This window comes from Phocoena phocoena, chromosome 20, assembly GCF_963924675.1.
Source record: "Phocoena phocoena chromosome 20, mPhoPho1.1, whole genome shotgun sequence".
Lineage (NCBI taxonomy): Eukaryota > Metazoa > Chordata > Mammalia > Artiodactyla > Phocoenidae > Phocoena > Phocoena phocoena.
Genome location: NC_089238.1, coordinates 14,433,569 through 14,454,465, shown reverse-complemented (window position 1 = coordinate 14,454,465; position 20,897 = coordinate 14,433,569). Strand labels below are relative to the sequence as shown.

General features: G+C 36.9%; 1 protein-coding gene across 2 annotated transcripts in view; it reads right to left on the bottom strand.

Moving 5' to 3' along the window:
* Positions 1–235: 235 nt before the first annotated feature.
* ZNF569 (zinc finger protein 569) overlaps positions 236–20,897 on the bottom strand; it is a 59,847-nt gene continuing 39,185 nt past the window's right edge. The window contains exons 3-5 of one of the 2 annotated variants that reach the window (XM_065899385.1): positions 9,870–9,996; positions 9,466–9,558; positions 236–2,061 (exon numbers count right to left, since the gene is read on the bottom strand). In XM_065899385.1, coding sequence (XP_065755457.1) covers positions 236–2,061; positions 9,466–9,558; positions 9,870–9,996 — 2,046 coding nt within the window. Of the gene's footprint in view, positions 2,062–9,465; positions 9,559–9,869; positions 9,997–20,897 lie in introns of those variants that run through there. The other variant, XM_065899386.1, reaches the window with a different exon arrangement.

Below are 20,897 nucleotides of genomic sequence, written 5' to 3'. Positions count from 1 at the left end.
ATAATGCTGGATAAATATTATCATTAGATAAGATATCTGCTGAAGATTTTTGATGATCGGCTTTCTCATTATACAATTTGTCACCTTGGTAAGAACTGTGTCACAAATGTGACTTCTTCAAACGGCTTTCCCACATTCACAGTTTTCTGCTCTAGATCCGATAATGTACTGTGCAAGGAGGTGCTAATTCCTTCCAAAGGCTTTTCCATATTCACAAGATTCAGAGTTTCTATTCCTAATGAGTATGAATTCTCTGGTGTCTAACAAGGTGTGACTTTTGGCTGAAAGCCTTACCACACTCATTACAATGATAAGGCTTCTCACCTGTATGTTTTCTCATATGAAGTGTAAGAGATGAGATTTGAGAAAAGGCTTTTCCACATTTACTACAGTCAAAGGGTTTCTCACCTGTATGACCTCGTATATGTATAGTAAGGGAGGAACTTTGGGAGAAAGCTTTTCCACATTTATTACATTCATAAGGTTTCTCACCTGTATGACCTCTCATATGTACAATAAGGGAAGTTCTTTGAGAGAAAGCTTTTCCACATTCATTACATACATAGGGTTTCTCACCTGTATGACTTCTCATATGTAAATTAAGCAATGAGCACTGAGAGAAAGCTTTCCCACATTTATCACATTCATAAGGCTTTTCCCCTGTGTGACTTCTCAGATGAAGAGTAAGGGAAGCAATTTGAGAGAAGGCTTTACCACATTCATTACAATCATAAGGTTTCTCTCCAGTGTGAACTTTCTGATGTGTAATAAAGTTTTGCTTTTGGCTGAAGGCTTTACCACATTCATTACATTCATAGGGTTTCTCTCCAGAATGAATTTTTTCATGAGCAATGAGATTTGATTTCTGGCTAAAGGCTTTGCCACATTCCTTACATATATAGGGTTTTTCTCCAGTATGAATTCTCTGGTGTCTAACAAGATTTGACATCTGAATGAAAGCTTTCCCACATTCATTACATTCATAAGGTTTCTCTCTAGTATGAATCTTCTGGTGTGTAATGAAGTTCTTTTTGTGGCTGAAGGCTTTTCTACATTCCTTACATTCATAAGGTTTCTCACCAGTATGACTTCTCATATGTACAGTAAGGGCTGAGCTTTGAGAGAAGGATTTTCCACATTCATTACATTCATAAGGTTTCTCACCTGTATGAATTCTCACATGTATAATAAGCATGGAAAACTGAGAGAAGGCTTTTCCACATTTATCACATTTATAAGGTTTCTCTCCCGTATGACTTCTCATATGAAGAGCAAGAGATGCTATTCGAGGGAAGGCTTTACCACATTCATTACATGCATAAGGTTTCTCCCCAGTATGAACTTTCTGATGTGCAATGAGGCTTTGCTTCTGGCTGAATGCTTTTCCACACTCATTACATTCATAAGGTTTCTCTCCAGTATGAATTTTTTCATGATCAATGAGATTTGATTTCTGGCTGAAGGATTTTCCACACTCCTTACATGCATAGGGTTTCTCTCCAGTATGGATTCTTTGATGTCTGATGAGATTTGACATTTTAATGAAAGCTTTTCCACATTCATTACATTCATAAGACTGCTCCCTACTGTGGATTTTATGATGTTTAATGAGTTTTTCCTTTTGGCTGAAGGCTTTTCTACATTTTTTACATTCATAGGGTTTCTCTCCAGTATGAATTCTCAGGTGTCTTATGAGGTCCAAAGTTTGATCAAAACCTTTTCCACAATGATTACACTTAAAGGGGGTTACTACAAGATGGGATAAGCTATTGCCAAATGATTTCATAGGTTCATTATATTCACAATGTTCTTTTCTTATAAGGATTCTCTCATTATTATAATAGTTGAAATTATTATGTTCTAAACACTTTCCAAATAAGTCGTATTTATAGAGATTGTGACTGGAAGGAAAAAAGTCTGAGTTTGGAGAAAATGCATTTGCAAATTTCTTATGACATTCATTCACTTTTTCTTCAGTCAGTGTTTTTGTGAATTTATCTTCAAGTTGTGTCAAAAGTCTGTCCTGGATTTTCTGATGCTCATCCATCCCCCATATTTCTCCTAAAACAAATTGCAAATAAATATCACTTGTAAATTTTTCCAATATTATATCAAAAAATTTTTTTAAATATACTAGTATGGGATTGGTTCTTAGCTTATGGCCTAGTGTCCTATTAAGCAAATTCCAGGTACATATAGCTTCTATTTCCTAAGCTTTAGGAAATTCCAGGAAAGGAAATATGAGTAGAGACAGATATTTATGAATACAAATAGCTTTGACTGCTTTTAAATGGGATCTGAAAGAAAAAAGGTAAACTGTTGGATAAATAAGAGGGAGAATTCAGAATGTACAAATAAAGTAAGAAGAAATAGCGATAGAGAAAAAGACAAAAACAGGAAGCTAAAAACTCATAAAAGTACTTTACAGGACTCCATTTAAATAAACTTTTTGACATAATTTTCTGGAAAATATAAATGACCAAAACTGACTCTATAAGATGTAGAAAACAAATACCAATTTCCACAAAATAAACAGAAAAATATGAAAAGAAATACCCCAAAACAAAACAAATAGAAAAGGCCCAGAGATATTATCATGGGAATTTAAACAAACACCTAAGGGACAGCTGTCATGCTATACAAAATATTATTAAAGAAAAAAGAATTCCCATTTTTTTGTGTGTGAGACAAACATAATATTAACACCAACACCTGATAAAGATGACAACCAAAAAAGCAAACTATACACCAATTTCATTTTTGAATATCAATGCAAAAACTCTACATATCAAAATGACCCAGAAGAAAAAACAAGTGACCCAAAAGCACATTAAATATAAGACATATATATGTTGTTTTTTTTCCAGGAATATGTTTCAATATTAGAAAATCTATTACTATAAGTAAATACACTAACAGGTCAAAAGTGAAAAATCAAGTAATCGTTCCAAAGATATTAAAAAGATGATAAAATTCAACACCTATTTTCCATAAAAATCACTTTATAAAATGGGAACAGACAGACACTTATTTAACTTGAGAAAAAGCACAGTATAACTTAAACCCTGGCACTGTTCTTAATGGGAAAAATCCCAAAGCATTCACATTAAAGTCAGGAATAAGAAAAAGATAAGTACTATCACAACTATTATTACAGTACAGGGTAGTGTATTAAATAAGAGAAAGAAATGAGGTATAAAAACTTGGAAAGGAAAGGTAAAGTTAACATTATTTGTCAATACTAAAACTGTTAACTTGCAAAATTGATTCAACTGAAAAATTATAAAAAGTAAAAAATTAAATTCACTATATATAGTAAATTAATATTCAGTTTCAGTAACCTTCATATATACAAACAACTATTTAGAAAATATAGCAAAAGACTACACTTACAATGACAAGAAAAATATGAAAAATCTGGGAATAAATTTAATAAGAAATGTCTAAAAATTATAAGAAAAATTTAAAATGCACACACAGATTTGAACAAATGAAAGTGTTATAGGTTGAATTGTGTGTTCCTCCTTTAAAATATATGTTTAAGCCCTAACCCCCAGTACCTCAGAACGTGAAGTTATTTGAAAATAAGGTCATTGCAGATGTAGTTAGTTAAGATGAGGTCATACTGGAGTAAGGTAAGCCCCTAATCTAATACGACTTGTGTTCTTATAAAAAGAATGCCACATGAAGAGACAGAACACAGGGAGAACATTATGTGAAGATAAAGACACAAATTGGAGTTATGCTGCCACAAGCCAAAGCATGTCTGGGGATACCAGAAGCTGAAAGATACAAGGAATCTTCTCCTATAGGTTTCAGAAGGAACATTGCCCTACTTACACCTTGACTGTGTATTTCTAGCCTCTACTTCATTATGGCAGCACTAGGAAACTAAGACAAAGGGTATATCACATTCCTGGAAAAGAATATTCGATAGCAAAAATGGTAATTATTTGCAAGTTAACCTATCAACTTAAAGTGGGTTCAATAAAAATGTTTGAAAATGCAAGTAAATAATAGCTCAAGGGAAAATGATACTAGGGGTTGCCAGCAGAGAGGAAGACATGGGTAAGAGAAGAAAAATTACTTTTCAATATATATCCTATTGTACTTTTAAAATTTTGTACTACAAGTATGTATTATATATTTTTAAAAGTGAATAAATAAAATTGCTCTGAACAATACAGTAATTAATAAAATGAGAACAAACAATAGGAAGGTAAAAATTGGATAAAAGAATCAGAATAGGGACTTCGCTGGTGGTCCAATGGGTAAGACTCCGCGCTCCCAATGCTGGGGGCCTGAGTTCGATCCCTGGTTGGGGAACTAGATCCTGCATGCATGTTGCAACTAAGAGTCTGCATGTCACAACTAAGAAGTCCGTATGCTGCAACTAAGAGTCCACGTGCTGCAACGAAGATCCTGCATGCCGCAACTAAGACCCAGCACAGCCAAAGTAAATAAATAAATATTTTAAAAAAGAAGAAGAATCAGAATATAAAACTGGAAGAGCCTGTGTAGCATGACTGAAAGGGAAAACAAAGAGTGGGAAATTATGCTTAAATATGGCCTCATAAATACATGAATTTATCTCTGAGCCTACACAAAACCACACTAAAATTAGATAAGGAAAGAAAAAGATATAAACTAACAAAGACAAAGACCACTCTTCCACCCTAGAGAAGATGGGAGATTACTCTCTTGAGAAATATAAGCAGAAAGGCTCTAGAGTCAAGGACACCAGGCAGAGAAATTCAGAGATAAGGAACTGGCTCAAACGTAGAATAAATGAACGTCTACATACCCAAAGGTGAGACATTCAGTCCCCAGTGGCTGCTTAGCTGTAGGAGAGGAAAATGGAGATTTTTCTCCCTCTCTGCCAGACTGAGAATAAAGTAAAGGAAAAATTCTTGTGAAGCTATAATGCAGGTAAAGTTAGAGACGTGGTTGCAGATTATAAATGTAGAAAAGAAGGCAGAATACTAAGCTTAAGCTATTGAGTCCCCTCAGTTCAGGGAAACAAAAAAGCTCAATTAAGCAAAAGGTGTTGAGGGAGAAGGTAAGATCAGGTCTTTAAGGTACTATCCAAGTAGAAGTGTAAAAGAGTTCCAAGGGCAAGATCAAAATATCAAATGTGACAGAAAAGACTCCATGTTTTAAGATGGTGAAATGAAAAAGTATCTGATCTCTTTTCCTCTATACAAACAGGAATGAAAAGTCATTGATTCTTCAATAATCCTAGGTGGTGGCCGTAACCCCAATTATAATAAATGAGTTAGTGTTGACAAATACAGTGAAGGGTGGAATAGGGAAAAAAGGATTCTAAGAGAAGACAGCTGTTCATGCTGATCTTGGGCACAGCAAGCAGCTGACACTGTCAATATGGATATCACACCTTGAAGGGCAGAATTAATTAACCCCTGATTACAACATGGAAATTTGGGAGTAGAGACTGATTACAGGAGACTTGACATCCCAAGGTATGTCAAGGAAGCCAGGGCTGAATGAGGAAACACTGCGAAATACTGTCTTTTTAGGAAGAAGTCTGTTGGGGTGGGAGAGTAAGATTCAGAGTTATGAGAAGACTTGCAGCTGCAGTTCCGTTTTGGATGAGAAGAAGTAAAACCTAAACATATTCACAAAACCATGTAGAATAAAAGGCTTTAGTATGAAGAACAGATGCATTCCTATACATCAAGAGTCGGCAAACATTTTCTTAAAGGTCAGATAGTAAATATTTTAGGCTTCGTGGGTCATACAGTCTTTGACACAACTATTCAACTTTGCCTCTGCAATGTGAAAGTATTAATAGTTAAGATGTAAATGATTCATTGTGGCTATATTCCAGTAAAACTTTATTTACAGAAACAAGTGGCTGGCCTACAGGTCATAGTTTGCAGATTCCTGCTCTAGATCAAAGAACTTTCTTTCCTTCCCTAACAATATCCTTCTTTAAAAGTCAGGTCAAGGAGGAACTATCCTCACTCATAAATGAGAAGGTACTGGAATCAGATCTCTAAAAAAGTATAAGAGAAAAAAGAAAAGAAACATGAGATAAAGAAAGCAGACAAAAAATTCAAGCTAAAACAATTGACACATAGTAAATGAAAATCTTGATTAAATGTATTGCCATGAATGAAAAAACTTAATGAAAATATCAACTATAAATGAGCTCAAAATAGAGATACAAATGCATGAGGAAGAAACAATGAGAAAACAAAAAGGGCTAAAAAAAATTAACTAGCAGAACCAAGAAAGAAAGAAAAGAGAGAAATAAAACCATCCAAAATAATGAACACCATGCAAGTGGGGGGAAAAAAGAGAGACAGATAGGCTACATAAAGACTTTTAGGGACCCCCCTGGTGGTCTAGTGGTTAAGACTTCGCCTTCCAGTGCAGGGGGTGTGGGTTTGATCCCTGGTCAGGGAGCTAAGATTCCCTCATGCCTTGGGGCCAAAAAACATAAAACAGAAGCAATACTGTAACAAATTCAATAAAGACTTTTAAAATGGTCATCAAAAAAAAAACCTTAAAAAATTTAAAAACTTTAAGTATTGAAATTACAGTAAGGTAACCTCATATTGCAAAACAAGATAGTGGATAAAGCAGAAATTCTGAAGCATCACTGGGCTTATAGGAAGTAGCATAAATCTCCAAGAACAGTACAATCCTCTCCAACAACCATGCCTGAGCACCATACACACAAAAAATGAACAAAATAAAAACAAGTATTAGCCAAAGTCAGGTCTGAGAGAGAACAGACCTGAAAGCAACCTGCAAGGCAGATCTGTCTTGAGTACCTATGCAAAGCCTTGTTAACTAAAGTATAAGGCTCTTGGGCCATCAATAAAGAAGAGAAGCTCAACTAAGATTCCTACAAAAAGCCAGGACCTTCAAAGAATGTTCAACTGATCATCACTTGGTAACGCCTCTTGGCACCCACCAGAAGTACATGCAAATCATCTTCAGAGGAAAGCAACCCCAATTTAGGACAACAGAATTAGCACAAATTAAGATTTTAAAAATTTAAATTTAGGATCAGCAATCATCAACTATGTGAAGAACCAAAATACACTGAGTCCTCAAAAACAAGATATTTAAATCTGAGAACTTAAAATACTGGAACTGTCAGATACTGAATACAAAAGAGTTATGTACAGTATTTTTAAAGAAACAAATGATAGAAACACAAAGCTGAAGAAGCCACAGAAATTACTAGGAAGAATCAGAAAGATGTGAGAAGAAAAAAACATAGCAAAAACAAAAAGAAGAGGAACTTACAAAAATACAAAATACTACTACTAAAAATTTTTTCAAAGGTAGATGAGTTAAAAAGATGAATAAACATGACTGAAGAGAGAATTAACAAAATGGAAGATATATCTGAAGTAATTACTGAGAAGGCAACACAGAGATACAGAGGAAGAAAATAGCAAAGGATATTTTAAAATATGGAGAAAAAAAGGTCTAGCATCTATCCAATATGACTCTCAGTGGTAGAGTGTTAAGGCAATGAATGAGAGCCAATATTTGATGATGCTAGCTGAGAATGTTGCAGTATTTATGGAAGACATAAATAAGAAGACAACACTATGAATAATTTTATACAAACATTTGAAAACACAGATGAAACAAATTGTTAAATATAACAGATGGCCCTGGAACATCAATATATGGTAACCTTCTTAAAATACAGAGGAAATTTAAATATTTATGGCAATTCTTTTGTTCAACTCTGTGAAAATTAATTCGAAAACCAGGATTAAAATGGTATCTTTCTGGAAAATTACAGCCTATTATCAAAAACTATTGCCAAGAGAGAAAAAAACATCTATATAGAACAGTTATAAAAGGAACAATGGAGAAGGGCTTCCCTGGTGGCGCAGTGGTTGAGAGTCCGCCTGCCGATGCAGGGGACACAGGTTCGTGCCCTGGTCTGGGAAGATCCCACATGCCGCGGAGCGGCTGGGCCCGTGAGCCATGGCCGCTGAGCCTGCACGTCCAGAGCCTGTGCTCCGCAACGGGAGAGGCCACAACAGTGAGAGGCCCACGTACCGCAAAAAAAAAAAAAAGGAACAATGGAGAAAAGCTGTCAAAGAAACTTCCCTCAAAAATCTGCAAGGTCCAAATAGTTCAACAGGTAAGATAAATAAAAATTTTACGGGAGTTTTAGGCCAATGCTATATAAATGTTCTAGAACGTGAAGAAAAGCTTCTAAATTTTATTTACAAAACCAGTGTAACATTGACTTCAAAGCTTGAAAGAGTTAGGATATTTAAATTCATAGCAAAAATGTAAGTATGATTCATTATTAAGAAATATTTAAATAATATTCACCCATATACACAAAAGAAAAAGAATCATATGATAAATCTCCTGTAAGAAAAGATTGTTATTTTAACTATGTGAACTTTAACGGCGGTAAAAATTACTTTAAAGAGCAGTGAATGATCAGAAAAAAATACTAGAAAAACAAGAGAAATGGCTAATCACCTTAATATGTTAAGAATTCATATAAATTAAGAAAACAACAGAAAAAAAGGGGCATAAAACACAAACTGTTCATAAAAAACAAACATAGATAGATTTTAAACATATGAAAAGATGCTTGCCTTCATTTATAATAAACGAAATGCAAATTCAAACTATAGTAAGTTATTTTTCATTTATCAAACTGGCAATGATTTAAGGAATGCTAATAGACTAAGTTGCAGAAATTGTCAGTAGAAGTATAAATTGTTATCTCCTTGAAGAGCAAAAAAAGACATCACAATATCTTTCAAATTAAAAATATATGTATGTATATGTATGCATGTATATGTATATATGTGTACGCATTATACACATGTATACCCATGTATCACAAACACACAAGCACATGCATATGTACGTGACAAATGTAGCAGAAAATGGGAGATAACAGAAAAGTAGGACTGACTTTAAAACTTTATCAAAGTAAAAGGATTGTAGTCATTACTGAAGTATGAGAGCAAAAGCTAAATTACAGTGGGAAGTGTGACTATGGGTACAAAATATGATGCTAAAGCATTTACAATGTAAGGAAAAAGAGAAAATAGTAAAGGACTCTAAATGTCAACAAGTTTATTTAAACAACTTCAATTCTGTAAATATCTGAACGTAAAAGGAAAGGAGCCTATGTAAAAAGGTGGGCAGAAAGACTAGAATGATTACCAAAGCAAAGCTGGGAATGAATTAGGAAATGTTGATATCTAACACAGAGGTAAGAAAGCTAACTGGTCTTTTAGGTTCTGAGGAAAGAAGTTAAGAATATTATCTAGAAATGACATCTTACATATATAAAAAATTCACACCAATTGTCACTACAAAGTTCTATGGCCTTAAAAAAAATAACTTTGAAGAACATTTCAGAGGGATCAAAAACTTACAGATTAACAATTAAAGGGCCCTGGCCCCTCCTCACCTGTATGGTTCCTTCCCACTAACCTGGACAATGTCTCTTTGACACTTCTTCCTCCACCACCCATGGTTCTTCTTGCTCCAACTTGAAAATCACATCAGGTTTGGTGAATGGACATCCTGTCAAAGGGAAGTGACATAAGATTTGGGCATAAATACTAGGAACCATCATTCAAGAACTGAGGCTGGCCCAGGGAAACCAGGCTTTCTGAAGGACAAGAAAACTATGTTTTCTAGGAATACTGCCCCTTGAAACATAACCAAGGATGACATTTTGCTTTGAAAGCTGCAGCATGCACATGAATGTGAGCAAAGGCACCTAAAGGTCACACTCAGGCTAACATTTAAAGGTTCCACACATTTCAGAAACACTGGGGGAAAAAAAGGTAATTTACTCCCAGAGTTTTAGTTATATAGGAAATTACCCTTACCCACAGTGATTAAGTTGTTATAGTTTTCTAGCATCACATTCCAGTACAGGTTCCTTTGAGCAGGATCCAACTGCTGCCACTCTTCCTCAGTGAAGTCAATAGCCACATCTTTGAATGTCACTGTTTCCTGTAACAACATATTCCCACTCAATCTGGAGTCATCCATCTTAGATGTAGTGGACAAAACATATTGAAACTTGTTCTGGTAGTACACAAAGGTAAGAGATTATAAAATAAAATTTACCTGTTTTTGTTATTGTCTGAAAGAAAAATATCATTTTAGCAACATCCTGTCAGTTTATGTTCATTCATTGATTTAGCAAGCACACATTTTTAATAACTACTGTGAGTTAAAGAGATCTTGGGTACTAATTTATACTGAGTGTAAAAACTGGGGGAATACAAAACTGTACTAAAGTTAATTGGTCTGGGAACTCACTAGATCCCTGTGATTCATTGGTACATGAAAAAATGAAAATAGGATTTGGATGGAAGCAGAAATGGGGAGAGAATGACTTTGAAGTATAGTAGGAACATCCAAACAGAGATATTCATTGATTTAGCAGTTGCATATATTGTTCATTAGATCAGAAGAAATCTAAACTGAAAATGAGAATTTACTGTTCATAAGCCTATAACAGGTGTCTGCAGCCACGAAAACTGGATATATTTTTGTTCAGAGTTCACATATACTGAAAAAAGAGTGCCACAAATAGAATGCTACAAATACCAACAGATATAGAAAAAAGATTAATGAAGTTTTTTTAAATGGTCTGAACATGAATTACAACCAGAACTGTGAGAAAACAGTACCAAGAAAGATTAAAGTGTCAGAAATGAGGGACTGGTAACAAATTTCTTCAAAGAAGTGTGATTTGAACAAAGAAATCAAATGCACTTTTTCTAGTTAAAAACCAAAATGCCCCAAAAATATAAACATAAGAAAAAAATCTTCAACAGCACTGGAAAAAAGGTAGCTTTCCATATTTCCTATACTTTGAGGAATTTCTATGAGATGGGGTAAGATAAAAGGAAATCACCAGGAGCTGGCTCATAAAAAATGTTTCTGATAATTTATTTCTAAGTCCTAAAAGGACCCTATGACCATGAACATCCACTAAAGTTGAGAGTATGCTGTGGGAATAATGGAAACTCCTCTTTTGGAGCCCTTTTCTGCTGAAGATCAAGGACTTATAAACAATCAGGCTTAAGAAACCAAAAGCAATCATGGCAAAATAAGACATCCCTCTGCAGTGGCCCCACTGCAAAAACAGTAATTTGGCATCCATCTATGGACAAAAGTGCCTTTGTGGGAACTGTCGGGTCCAGCACCGTATGCTAAGGGACTGCGAAGGAGTCTTGCCTACCCACACGTTAAGTTGTAAGCATACAGACCTCAGTCCTGGCTATAGACCCTGAGAGGCATGTGAACTGACTCTAGCCTCTCTTGGCCATGGTCCAGGAGCCCCCAGAAAATGACTGTCTTAGACAAGCACCCAAGAGAAGACAGAGCTTTTGTGAAAGTACACGTCTCCAGCCAAGAAGTTCCAGTACATAAGTGGAGCAAAAAATACAAGGTTGGACTCATCAGAGAGGGTAAGAGGAACAGTTTGACTTTACCTACTTCACCCCTCCACCAAGGCAACACAGCTTAGGGCCAAGAGAAATCTTGGCCCATGATTTCGTTCATGAAGGAAAATAAGGATGTGTGAGTACCCTGCTTTCCCAGCTATGTGGGATGGTGCCAAAGAGTGTCATTTTTCTCTCATCACATCCAAAGTACTGAATTGTGAGCTGTGTCACTGAAAAGTCTGAGACAGCAGCAGATAACATTCTCAGAGGATGTTACAGAGAAGCGGATCTTACTAACTGTGCTAAGGACACCATCAAGAAGTAAAAAAGAGGAGTCAAATAAATAAAATAAAAAATGAAAGAGGAGACATTATGACTGATATCACAGATACAATGACCATGAGAGACTGCTATGAACAATTATATGGTAACAAAGTGGATAACCTAGAAGGAACATAGAAACATACAATCTACCAAGACTGAATCATGAAGAAATAAAAAATCAGAACAGACCAATAATGAATAAGGAGTTGAATCAGTAATCAAAATCTTTCAATAGAGAAAACCCTCCCCTCCCACCAAAAAAAGAAAAGCCGAGGACTAGATGGCTTCCCTGGTGAATTCTACCAATCATTTAAAGAGGAACAGATGCCAGTCTTTCTCATACTTTCCAAAAAATAGAACTGGAGGGAACATTTCCAAACTCATTTTACAAGGCCAACATTACCCTGATACCAAAGGCAGATAAGGACACTACAAGAAAAACTATAGGCAAATATCTCTAATGAATATAGATGCAGAATTTTTCAACAAAATATAGGCATACTAAATTCAACAGCATGTTAAAAGGATCGTACACCACAATCAAGAAGGATTCATTCCTGGGATGCAAGGATAGTTCAACATATGCAAATCAATACATGTGATACATCACTTTAATAGAATGAAAGACAAAAATTATATGATCATTTAAATAGATGCAGAAAAAACACTTGACAAAATACAACATCCTTTTGTGATAAAAACTCTCAACAAACTGAGTATAGAAGGAACATACCTCAGCATAAACAAGGACATATATGATAAGCCAACAACAATAGCATATCCAATGGTAAAAGGTTGAAACTTTTCCTTTAAGATCAGAACAAGACAAGGTACCCACTCTCACCAGACCTATTCAATATAATATGGGTAATCCTAACCAGAGCAATCAGGCAAGGAAAAAAAATACATCCAAATAGGAAAGAAAGAAGAAAACTGTCTTCTTTTTCTTTGCAGATGATATGATCTTATATATAGAAAATCCTAAAATCACTACCAAAAAACTGTAAGAACTAATCAACGAATTCAGTAAAGTTGCAGGACACAAAATCAACAGACAGAAATCAGCTGTATTTGTATACAGTAACAACAAAATATCTGAAAAAGAAATAAAACAATCCCATTCACAATAGCATCAAAAACAACAAAAATACTTAGCAATAAATTTAACCAAGGAGGAGAAAGCTCTAGACACTGAAAAATATAAGATTTTGATGAAGGAAACTGAAGAGGACACAAATAAATGGAAAGATATCCCATGTTCATGGATTGCAAGAATTAATCTTGTTAAAATGTCCATACTACCCAAAGCCATCAACAGACTCAATGCAATCACTATCAAAATTCCCAAAGACTTTTTTCACAGAAACAGGAAAAAGTGATCTTTTTATGGAAAAACCCGGATGAACTTTTTGGCCAACCCAATACAATCTGTATGGAGCCACAAAAGACCCCAAATGGCCAAAGCAATCTTGGGAAAGAACAAGCTGGAAGCATCACATTTCCTGATTTCAAACTATATGACAAAGCCATAGTAATCAAAACAGTGTGGTATCTGCATAAAAATAGACACATGGACCCATGTATAAGAAATGAGAGTCTAGAAATAACCCCCTTGTATCAGTCAACTAATACTTGACAAGGGAGTCAAGAATATTCAATATGGGGAAAGGATAGTCTCTTCAATAAATGGTGTTGGGAAAACTGGATAATCACATGCAGAATAATAAAACTGGACACATCTTACACCACTAAAATTAACTCAAAATGGTTAAAGATTTAAAATTAGACCTGAAACAGTAAAACTCCTAGAAGAAATCATAAGGATAAAGCTCTTGACATTGGTTTTGGCAATAATTTTTTAAATATGACATGAAAAGCATGAGCAATATAAGCAAAAATCAATAAGTGAGGCTACATCAAACTAAAAAGCTTCTGCACAGCAAAAGGAACAATCAAAAAAATAAAAAGGTGATTTATGGAACAGAAGAAAATATTTGCAAATCATATATTTGATAAGTGGTTAACATCCAAAATAAAGAACTCATACAACTCAATAGCAAAAAAACCCAACTTGAGTAAAATTGGGCAGAGAAACTGAATAGACATTTTTCCAAAGAAGACATACAATTGGCCAACAGGTACATGAAAAAATGCTTGACATCACTAATCACCACGGAAATTCAAATCAACACCACAATGAAGTGTCACCTCACACCTGTTATAAAGGCTATCATCAAAAAGACAAGAGATAAAATGTGTTGGAAAGGATGTGGAGAAAAGTGAACCCTTGTTCACTGTTGATGGGAATGTAAATTGATACAGCCACTATGGAAAACAGCACAGTACAGAAGTTCCTTAAAAAACTTAAAAATAGAATTACCATATAATCCAACAATCCCATTTCCAGGTATATGTCCAAAGGAAATGAGAACAGGAGTTTGAAGACATATATGCACACCCATGTTCACTGCAACATTATTAACAGTAACCAAAATATGGAAACAATCTAAGTGTCTGTCTGCAGATGAATGTATACAGAAGATGTGATATATATGTATACAATGGAATACTATTCTGCCATGAGAAAGATGGAATCCTGCAATTTGCAACTCCATGGATAGATCTTTAGGGCATTATGCTAAGTGAAGTAAGATGAAGAAAGACAATTACTCTATGATATCCCTTATATGTAGAATCCTGAAAAGTCAAAATTATAGAAATAGAGAACAAAATGGTGCTTGCCCAGGTCTAGGAGGTGGGGGTGATGGGAAGATGCTGGTCAACAGGTATAAACTTCCATTTATAAGATGAATAATTTCTGGGGATCTAATGTACAGCATGGTGACTATGGTTAACAATACAGTATTATATACTGGAAACTTGCTAGACAGTAGATCTTAAATGTTCTCGCCCTAAAAAAGAAATAATTATGTGAGGTGATGGAGGTTTTAAGCAACTACTGTGATAATAATTTTGCAGTATATAAGTGTATCAATTCAACACGTTGTACACCTTAAACACAATGTTACATGTCAATTATATTTCAATAAAGCTAGAAAAGAAAATTTTTAAAGAAATATAAAAAGAAAAAAAAAGAAACCAAAGGCAAAGTGTCAGGGTAAAAAAACACCGAAAGGACTTCCCCGGTGGGACAGTCGTTAAGAATCTGCTTGCCAATGCAGGGGACATGGGTTTGAGCCCTTGTCTGGGAAGATTCCACATGCCACGGAGCAACTAAGCCCATGTGCCACAACTACTGAGCCTGCACTCTAGAGCCCACGAGCCACAACTACTGAAGCCCGCACGCCTAGAGCCCATGCTCTGCAACAAGAGAGGCCACAGCAATGAGAAACCTGCACACCGCAATGAAGGGTAGCCCCCGCTCACCACAACTAGAGAAAGCACAGCAACGAAGACCCAATGCAGCCAAAAATATATATATAAATAAATTTATTTTTTAAAAAACACTGAAATGCACGGGATAGTTGGGACTTCCCCTTAAGTGGGATAAAGACCAAAATAAGCTCAGAAAAAGTACCTGGTGAGGAATTACGGCTGAGGAGAAAACATAATGCAGAAAGCTAGTCCTACTATAATGGTTTCATTAATCACATGAAAGGAGAAGAGCACATAAGATGAATTCTTGCTGACAGTGCCTCAGCCTCAGATTTCTCCTCAGGGAATTGTATTTTCCTAAGTTGGATCAATAAAATAATTAATAAATTACAAAACCAACACCACAGATTTTGCAAGAAAATTGTAATTGCTCAAGAGTGACAGAATCCAAAAAGAAATCATTAAAATAAACTTGATGAAAATACTTTTTAAAAAATTTAGTAAATATGAAGCATAATCTTAATATGAGAAATCTAGAACTTATATACATAAATCCCCATAATTAAAAATCGATATTTTAAGTATAAATACTGAGTTAGGCAAATAAGTTTAATGAAGAAAAATAAATTAAAAAAAACAAACATACAAAATTAGGAATAAATACTGAAACAAACTGAACTTCAATGAAATTAATAATTTAAAAAGAAATATGAAACCAAGACTGATCTCAAAATGAAAAGAAAAGAAAAGAAACCCAGAACAGTTGATACTGTAGCAAAGACTTCTACTCTTCTATTCCAATATTTCCCCCCATTTCCAAATTTTTGGCTGGGCATATGGCCTCCTGTGCCATTATCATTCTTATTATCATTCTTCATCTCCTTTGAAGCTAGGTATTTTTATATAAGGTTCTGGACAATAAGATGAAAGGAGTATTATGTGCAACTACTGGTAAGTGAACTTAAAGGGAAGAGGTATACATTTTCTTCCCAGCTTCCTCCTTCCTATAGACTGTTAAGTAACTATGATGGCTAGGGCAAATATAGTCATTTGGGATAATGAGGTAGAGCCAAGTATTAGAGGATAATGAGGTAGACAAATGAAATAGAGGAATCCTGGTTCTCTCTGCCTTAGAGATACAGGACCAGCCGTGATTTGTTGGTACCTGAATTCCTACAGAGACTAATAAAATTCTGTCCTGTTTAAGCAACTATTATGGAAGATTTCTGTCACAGTCAATAATACTAGGTAAATCTATTAAGACAGATAAATGCTTATGGTAGAAAGAGAACATTTCAAAATGCTATCTTTGTGGCAGCCATAGAAATATGCTCCCAGATCCCCTTCAAGAGAACAAGCTGTGAGACATATAATTGGTGAACAACCTCCAGCCGCTCTATCTTTAGTTCGACTACTGTGTTCTTGATGAGACCATGCTATTCTCAAGCCACCACTGGCTATTTTTCCAGAGAAAGGCTAAGCACAGTGAGGGTATTAGGGACTGGACCATCCTACCTGACATGGGACTCCTCTAATGGGAAAATTTTGGTCAGCAACTCCCCACTGGCCTGGATGAGACTTTCTCACAGCTGCATGAAGGTCTGAGATGGCAGAATAAAGAATCAGCAAGCTTAACGATCAAGAGATCAATAGAAACTATACAATCTGAAGACGAGGAAGAAAAAAAAGAGTGAAGAGAAATGAACACAGACTAGGAGAGATGTGAGACAGAAATAAGTACATCCACATACACATAATATGAGTACCAGAAGGAGAGGAAAGACAGAAGACTACTCAAAGAAATACTGGCTGAAAACTTCCTAAATTTGATTTTTAAAAAACACTAATATACATATCCAAGACACTCAATGAACCCTAAGCTGGATAAACGCAAAGAGATACAAACACATCATACTCAAAATGCTGAAAGTAACAATACAGAGAAAACCTTAAAAGCTGCAAGAGGAAAACAATCCTTTATCTACAAGGCAGCCACAATAAAATTGACACCTGACTTCTCATTAGAAACAATGAAGGTCAAGGCAATGGGACAGCAATATTTTAAGTGCTGAAAGAAAAAACACTATCAACGAATAATCCTGTAACTAGCAAAGTTACCTTCAAAAATGATTACACTAAGTGAAAGAAGCCAGACACAAAAGTCACATATTTTAGCATTCTATTCATATAAAACATCTGGAATAGATAAATACAGAGACTGAAGGCAGACTGGTGGTTGCCAGGAGCTGGGGGAAAGGGGAACGGGGGAGTAAATGCTTAATGGGTATGAGGTTTTATTTGGGGGTCATGAAAATGTTTTGTAACTAGATAGAGGGGTGGCTGTACAACATTGTGAAGGTACTAAATATCACTGAATTGTTCGCTTCAAAATTATTAATTTTATGTAAATTTCACCTAAAAAAAAAGATGAAATATATTCCCAGAGAATTCATTGCTAGCAGACTGGCCTAACAAGAAATAATAAACGAGAAAAAAAAAAAGAAATAATAAAGGAAGTTCCTGAGGCTGAAGGGAAGTGACACCAATCATTAAATCCTCATAAAAAAATGAAGAGTTCAAGTAAAGCACTAAGCAGAACACACAGCAGGCTTGTCAATTTAATTTTATTGTCCTAGGCACTCTGTTCTGTTTCTGGAGATGTGAACATTTGCAGATGAAACTTAATATGGCAACAAAGAACAAAATGATGTGATATTCTTGAGCTATGGGTTAATTTTTTTGCCTCTGGATGGATGTGCTTTGTCATCAGTAATATCTTCAGACCTTCCATGGCCTTATTTATACTGCCTTGGGCCTCTCACTGGCACTCATAGATTCCAAACATGTAACCAGTATACTAGTTTTGAAACGCTTTTTAATGTATGTTTCCTTATTCTTCATAACCTTTCTCCATTTTAGTTTTACTGAAAAAAGAAAGACAGAGGGGAAGATGACTGGGGGAAACCCTGTCCTCCCCCTTGGAGGCCTGGGATAGAGAAGAAAGGCCATGGAGGTAGGGACATAGGCAGTTAAATGTGTGCTCAGAACTTCCCACACTCCAGGGCATTAAGGTGAAGTAAGAAAGGTAGTGAATTAAGAGAGCAAAGTGTCATGGTCAAATTGGGGGAACTTTACGTAGCCTTTGTGTCCCATGTAGCATATATCCTGATTAGGGAGTGATAGGACCCTTGCAGAAGGCAAGATGACCCCACAGACTATTGCACATGGAAGCCAGGGATTCTTTGGAGGTTATGACACAGACTCAGAGTCTATGGAGACAACAAGATCCAAGGGAGGAAAGACGAAAGGAGGGGGCCCTTGGATCATGACTGAGCTGAAAAACATACCACAAATTCATCAGCTACAGAATGCCCAGTAAAAGAAGTCAGCTAAACTAGATTCAGAGGATACCAGTCAGCACACATCCATGGAGAATCACAGAGGACCCTCTTCCTCCCAAAGCTATGAAGATTTTCTTCTATATCTCAGATACCACCTTAAGAGAGGACAGGGGTTTAGAGGGGAATCTGAATAACTGAATAATTATTCAAAGAAACAGTTTACTGATAGGACTAAGTTTTGAATCAGACTGCATCAAAACTAGCTTTTCTTTTCATGCTACTGATCAGAACTCATAAGAGATATGCAAACAAATTTTTAAAATAAACTATATTTTTAACATACATATCAGTGTAGTATGAGTAATTCTGTGACTCATACATATGAAGTCATTGAATAAAGTTAAGGGACAAAGAAATATGGACTATATGTATGATGTGAGGAGGTAAATGGCTTTCAGACAAGGTTCAAATCTCTAAAGAATTTACAATCACAAAATTTACTTTAATAGAACAGTATTGGCCTTGGGCAAAATTCATCTTCATAGTTTAAGACATCTTGTCCAAAACAGCATTCACTGAGGATGTGTGATAGGTACAGAACTCCTGCTAAATAAAACAGGCTTGCAAGGAACTTATATCTTGGCTTTACCTTACCTTCTAACACCAGACTCAAGAAAATCTGCTTTCAATAAAGTTCTGGTATCTGCTGTGTATACCTTAGTATAAATTAAATGAATGTATTAAATATCCAGGAAAAAAATATTCAAGTGTATCCCCCAACCAGTTAACAGGATTAGTTTAACATTCAAAAATTGATGACTTTAGGGCTTCCCTGGTGGCGCAGTGGTTGAGAGTCCGCCTGCCGATGCAGGGGACACGGGTTCGTGCCCCGGTCTGGGAAGATCCCACATGCCGCGGAGCGGCTGGGCCCGTGAGCCATGGTCGCTGAGCCTGCGTGTCTGGAGCCTGTGCTCTGCAACAGGAGAGGCCACAACAGTGACAGGCCCACGTACCGCAAAAAAAAAAAAAAAAAAAAAAAAAATTGATGACTTTAAAGGAGGAGAATCAAGATGGTGGAGTAGGAGGACATGGAGCTCACCTCCCGCCATAAACACATCAAAAATATATCTACACACGGAACAATTCTCACAGAAAACCAACAGGAAGCTGACGGAAGGACTCCTATACCTAACAAAAGCTGAAAGAAAGATCTCCACAAAACTGGGTAGGATGGGGGACAAAAAGGCATCAGGTTGGGACCTGCACCCCTGGGAGGGATCTGTAAGGAAGACAAGGTCCACACAGGCAGATCCTTGCCCTGGGGAACGATCAGGCTGGCTCACAATCTGGGCATCCCACTTCTGGGGTCTTACATGGAGGAGACAAGCCCCCTTGCCTAATGGGATCTACTGAGACAGAAAGAGGGGCTAGAGAAACCTAGATCCTACTCATAAGGTATGGTAGAGAAGCCTAGACCCTACTCATGAGGTGTGTGCATATGCTGGCTTGCTAACAATCAGGATGGAGAAAAGGTTTCACCGGCAGCAGCCACCTCACCGCACTTCCTAATCCTAAACAGTAAATGCCCCAGCCCTACTCCCTCCACACCATAGCCTGGTGCGAGATCAGGGGAAAGATTTGTTTAGCCCCACAGAGGCAGACGGGGGCGCCAGGGGTGTAATCTGGATGGAGCCATGGAGCCACTGTCAGTGTGCACACGGGAGGGTGGGTCTAGCCAGGGGAGGCACTGTCAGCACGCACATCAGGCAGCAGGTCTAGCTGGGCAGGCATTGTCAGCACATCGTGTAGCGCCACAAGAATGCATAGTGGCTAAGCGCTGAATCTCGGGCAGGTAGGTCCTGGGAGAGGGCTTGATCTAGCTATGCAGAGACAGCCCAGATGGCCTGGGGTGTGATCTGGAGGGAGCCACAGAGCTTCACTGTCAGCTTGCACACAGCGGTGGTGGCAGCTCTAGCGGTGGAGACTTTTGTCAATGTGTGCACAGGGGCAGCAGAACCAGCTACCACAGACTATGTCAGTGTGTGCACTGGGCAGTGCCACAAGAATGCATAATGGCTAAGTGCTGAATACTGGGCAGACAGGCCCTGGGGAGGAGTGCACAGCAGTTGGTTTCCCAGCGAGAGTGCTCCAGCCCCACCCATTCAACACAGCAGCTTAGCACCAGACCTGGGGCAGACAGATCCTGGGATAAGTCTGCCACAGGGCAGCCCAGATCTCAATTCCTGCCCACCTCAATTCCTGCAGCGACAACACCCCGAAACCCAGCTCCAGTCTACTCCACACCACAGCCCTGCACTAGATCTGGGAGGAACACAACAGAGAAAAGGATGCACCTTGGGCTGCTTCTGAGCAGAACCCGGGACACCTACACACGTGGTACATAGGTTTGCTATGAGCGCATGGGCCTCACTTGCTTCAGCATTTACCTTCTTTG